At 42.8% G+C, this 5,567-nt stretch overlaps 1 protein-coding gene across 1 annotated transcript; it reads left to right on the plus strand.

The window, feature by feature from the left end:
• Positions 1-1,492: 1,492 nt before the first annotated feature.
• LOC311125988 (protein NLRC3-like) lies at positions 1,493-3,420 on the plus strand (the record flags this gene model as incomplete). The annotated part of the gene is made up of 3 exons (XM_084200011.1): positions 1,493-1,573; positions 1,703-1,907; positions 2,413-3,420. Coding segments are annotated over exons 2-3 (1,195 nt in total), but the record flags the coding sequence as incomplete, so codon positions are not given.
• Positions 3,421-5,567: the final 2,147 nt, after the last annotated feature.

Genomic DNA, 5,567 nt, shown 5'->3' on the forward strand with positions numbered 1-5,567 from the left:
TAGTGTTCCATTTCTTAAAGTGGCCAGTGATGTCAATAGGCAGCAGCAGCCTCTAATGTGCTAGTGATAGCTATTTAACAGTCTGATGGCCTTGAGATAGAAGCTGTTTTTCATTCTCTCAGTCCCAGCTTTGATGCACCTGTACTGACCTCGCTATTGGATGATAGCGGGGTGAACAGGCAGTGGCTCGGGTGGTTGATGAATCTGACAATGAATGTACTAGGAAAATACGTTTTTCTCGACCAGAGGTGACTAAATTAATGTTCAGGCTTATTGCGTTAGCAGTGTGGAAAGGGACAGTAAAAAGCGTGTGCAGGAGTTTTCCTGTGAGGGGGAGTGGTGGTGTATCCAGGGAGAAAACTAAACTAACCTTCTGAAATGTCATTCATGGTCTTATGCTGCCATCTATTGGAATTATTTAGTAACTGCAGTAGTACTGAATAAAGTGTATATCCTTACTAAAGTAGTAATTACTCAGAATTGCAAAATATGACATTTTCTAGTTCATTTGACCACTTACAACCATAACATAACAATTTATAGCATAACAAACAATGAAACTGACATAAACCAAAAACAACATACATTTTGTTAATTATAAAAAATAAATAAAAAACAATGTATTTAGATGGGTGACATGATCTGCCAAAGTAACACCTCGATCGAGCGTTCTTTTTGATTATTATTACTGTGTAAAACCTAGCAGTACTACTTATTTCTCTGAGAGTGAGGCAGATATGTAGTATTTAGCAAAAAACATGATTCTTGGTCTCTCTGAAATGAAACCATCAAGTGATAGATTTTAAACAAATACATGTCTGTCATTGAACAACCCCATGCCATGATTAGATAGTGAAAAAACACACCAATCTCTTTCAGAATTTCTTTAAACAAAAAAAGCTAATTGACCAACATTTCTGAAAATGGATATATAGCGTTTTGGAATTAAACTCGTTTCCCCATCTGAGCTCAGAGTAGATGAGAGATGTAATGTTTGTCTCTGTTGTGTTGAAGCCCAATCAAGCAGGAGAGACCAGCCTCCCCTGTACCCAGCTGTGTGTCCATGAAGAGTGACTGGTCTATGGCTCAACCTATACAGTTTAGAGAGGGAGACTTTTCTAGTGAACAAAGGTAAGAAGAACTCATGGGTCATGGTCAGTGAGTTAAACAACACTGTCTCTAATCATTTCTCCTCTCCCATTTTCCCATTTATTTTTGTTGTTTTCATAATCCATAGGCTAATCCTTTTCTCCATTTTCATTGTCCTAAAACAATATTAAACTAACACAACATTCCCTGTGTGTGTGTGTGTGTGTGTGTGTGTGTGTGTGTGTGTGTGTGTGTGTGTGTGTGTGTGTGTGTGTGTGTGTGTGTGTGTGTGTGTGTGTGTGTGTGTGTGTGTGTGTGTGTGTGTGTGTGTGTGTGTGTGTGTGTGTGTGTGTGTGCACTCCCTGGATGAGGAGATGTAATCTCATGTTTTGTCCCCAGAAACCAACAGGAGATATCAGAGTCAGAGATTCTCAGTGGTCAGTCTTCCCAGAGTCATCAAACAGACCTGGCCTCCATATTCAGTGTATGTGGTCCTGTTATGTACATTTGTTTTTGTTTACCTCAAGTAAAGTTGATCTGTCAATCATTCATTAATGTGTTAATGAGAAAGCATTTAGTCTCTTGCTTAACTGATTTACTTGATTTATTTCAGTTGCTTGAAGAGAATATTATGACATTTGTGAAGAACGAGCTGAAGATGTTCAAGAGGATTCTTAGTCCAGAACTCCCAGAAGGCTTTGAGAGTCAGAAGCAGGATAAGGAAGTGGTGGATGCTGAAGATGAGAAGCAGGAGAGCAGTGCCAGAGAGGGGGCTCTGAAGATCACACAGAAGGAGCTTGCTGACACACTGGAGAAAAGTAAGAGCTGTCTGCCTCATGTTGAATGCTGTTTTAGAACATTTAAAAGCTGTAGCTAAAGTACAGCTAAAGTAGTTGTGTAACTCAATGATATTGTAGCAGCCTTTACGCAACACCTAGTGACCTCATCAAGTAGCAGCAGGGATGTGTTGTGGTATTTAAATTAGTTAGAGAGAGAGAGAGAGAGAGAGAGAGAGAGAGAGAGAGAGAGAGAGAGAGAGAGAGAGAGAGAGAGAGAGAGAGAGAGAGAGAGAGAGAGAGAGAGAGAGAGAGAGAGAGAGAGAGAGAGAGAGAGAGAGAGAGAGAGAGAGAGAGAGAGAGAGAGAATACCACCAATAATGATATAAATCAGTCACACCAGTATGTAATGCATTATGAGAACATTTACAGATTTATACAGTCAGTTAAGAGAATAAAGTATTATAATTTAAAATGTTATAACAGTCCTAGAATACTGTAGGCGTTAAAACATATGTAATATTAATATCCTCTGTGTTATTTCTAGATTCAGATGAGCTTGCTGTGATTTGCCAACGTGAACTCAAATCTAATCTAAAGAAGAAGTTTCAATGTGTATTTGAGGGGATCGCTAAACAAGGACACCCAACACTTCTCAATAAGATCTACACAGAGCTCTACATCACAGAGGGTGGAAAAGGAGAGGTCAATAATGAACATGAGCTGAGACAGATTGAGACAACAACCAGGAAACAAGCAAGACCAGAGACTGCAATCAAATGTAACGACATCTTCAAACCCTTAACTGGACAAGACAAACTTATCAGAACTGTGCTGACAAAGGGAGTCGCTGGCATTGGAAAAACAGTCTCTGTGCAGAAGTTCATTCTGGACTGGGCTGAAGGAAAAGCAAATCAGGATGTCCAATTTGTATTTTCATTCCCTTTTCGGGAGCTGAATTTGATGAACAGGGAAAAAAACACTTTGATTGAACTTCTCAATCACTTCTCAAAGGAAACCAAAGAATCAAGAATCTCCAACTACGACAAGTACAAAGTTCTGTTCATCTTTGATGGTCTGGATGAGTGCCGACTGCCCCTAGACTTCCTGAAGAACAAGATCTGTTGTGACGTCACAGAGTCAACCTCAGTGGATGTTCTGCTGACAAATCTCATCAAGGGAAATCTGCTTCCCTCTGCTCTCCTCTGGATAACTACCCGACCTGCAGCAGCCAATAAGATCCCTTCAGTGTGTGTTGACCAGGTGACAGAGGTACGAGGGTTCAATGACCCACAGAAGGAGGAGTACTTCAGGAAGAGATTCAGTGATGAGGACCTGGCCAGCAGAATCATCTCACACATAAAGACATCAAGGAGCCTCCACATCATGTGCCACATTCCAGTCTTCTGTTGGATTTCTGCAATAGTCCTTGAACACATGTTGAGTACAGACCAGAGAGAAGAGATGCCCAAGACTCTGACTGAGATGTTCATACACCTTGTGGTGTTTCATACCAAACAGAAGAATGAAAAATATCTTTGGAACGAAGAGACAGGTCCACACTGGAATAAAGAGAGCATTCTGTCACTGGGAAAACTGGCTTTTCAACAGCTTGTTGAGGGCAATCTGATTTTCTATAAAAAAGACCTGAAAAGGGCTGGCATTGATGTCACTGAAGCCTCAGTGTACTCAGGATTGTGCACACAGCTCTTTAAAGAGGAATGTGTGCTGTACCAGGACAAGGTCTACTGCTTCGTGCATCTGAGCATTCAGGAGTTTCTGGCTGCTGTATATGTGTTCCTCTCATTCATCAACAACAATGAGAATCTAATGGCCGAACCTCAATCAACCAGGAACTTTTTTGCACTGTTCAGAGACAAGCCTGAAGTTACTTTGTACAAGATTGCTGTGGATAAAGCCTTACAAAGTGAGACAGGAAACCTGGACCTTTTCCTCCGCTTCCTTCTGGGCCTCTCACTGGAGTCCAATCAGAAGTACTTACGAGGTCTACTGACAAAGACAAGAAGCAGCTCACAGAGCCATGAAGAAACAGTCAAGTACATCAAGGAGAAGATCAGGGAGAATCCCTCTCCAGAGAGGTGCATCAATCTGTTCCACTGTCTGAATGAACTGAATGACCATTCTCTAGTGGAGGAGATCCAAAGCTACCTGAGATCAGGAAGTCTCTCAGAAGAAGAACTGTCACCTGCACAGTGGTCAGCTCTGGTCTTTGTGTTGCTGACTTCAGAAAAGGAGCTGGATGTGTTTGACCTGAAGAAATACTCCAGATCAGAGGAAGGTCTTCTGTGGCTGCTGCCAGTGGTCAAAGCCTCCAGAGCTGCTCTGTGAGTACATAAAATGACATTTAAGTACTAATCATCAGGAAGAAATATTCAGTTTAGAGAAATATATGTATTATTGAAAAACATATTGAATCAATGCATTGATGTTCACATTAGTATAACAATATGACCATACAATTCTAGGAGATGGAAGATGAATCTATATGTTGTTTAAGAGAATAAACCAAATGCATCTGCCATTGTCCTTCTACACTACTGGTGTTAAATTAACAGTGTGTTTGTGAAATCATGACGATCTCTCTGTCAGGCTGTCAGGCTGTGGAGTCACAGAGGAAGGCTGTGCTTCTCTCATCTCAGCTCTGAAGTCAAACCCCTCACACCTGAGAGAGCTGGATCTGAGTAACAATGACCTGAAGGATTCAGGAGTGAAGCTGCTCTCTGCTGGACTGGGGAATCCCCACTGTAAACTGGAGACTCTGAGGTCAGTATTCCTGTATCACTCAATGACCACACACACACTGGACACACTCTGGACACACACACACACACACACACTGGACACACACACACACACACACAAACACACTGGACACACATACACACACACACACCCACACACACACTGGACACACCCCCACTGGACACACCCCCACTGGACACACACACTGGACACACACACACACATACTGGGCACACACACACAAAAACACAATGGACACACACTGGACACACACACACACACACACACACACACACACACACACACACACTGGACACACACACACACACACACACAAAAACACAAAAACACAATGGACACACACACACTGGACACACACACACACACACACACACACACACACACACACACACAAAACACAATGGACACACACACACTGGACACACACACACACACACACACACACACACACACACTGGACACACACACACACACACACACACACACACTGGACACACACACACACACACACAAAAACACAATGGACACACACACACTGGACACACACACACACACACACACACACACACTGGACACACACACACACACACACACACTGGACACACACACTGGACACACACACACACACACACACACACACACTGGACACACACACACACACACACACACTGGACACACACACACACACACACACACACACACACACACACACACTGGACACACACACACACACACACACACACACACACACACAAAAACACAATGGACACACACACACTGGACACACTCTGGACACACACACACACACACACACTGGACACACACACACACACACACAAACACACTGGACACACACACACACACACACACACACCCACACACACACTGGACACACCCCCACTGGACACACACACTGGA

This window comes from Coregonus lavaretus (assembly GCF_964263955.1).
Source record: "Coregonus lavaretus genome assembly, contig: HAP1_SCAFFOLD_2635, whole genome shotgun sequence".
Classification (NCBI taxonomy): Eukaryota; Metazoa; Chordata; class Actinopteri; order Salmoniformes; family Salmonidae; genus Coregonus; species Coregonus lavaretus.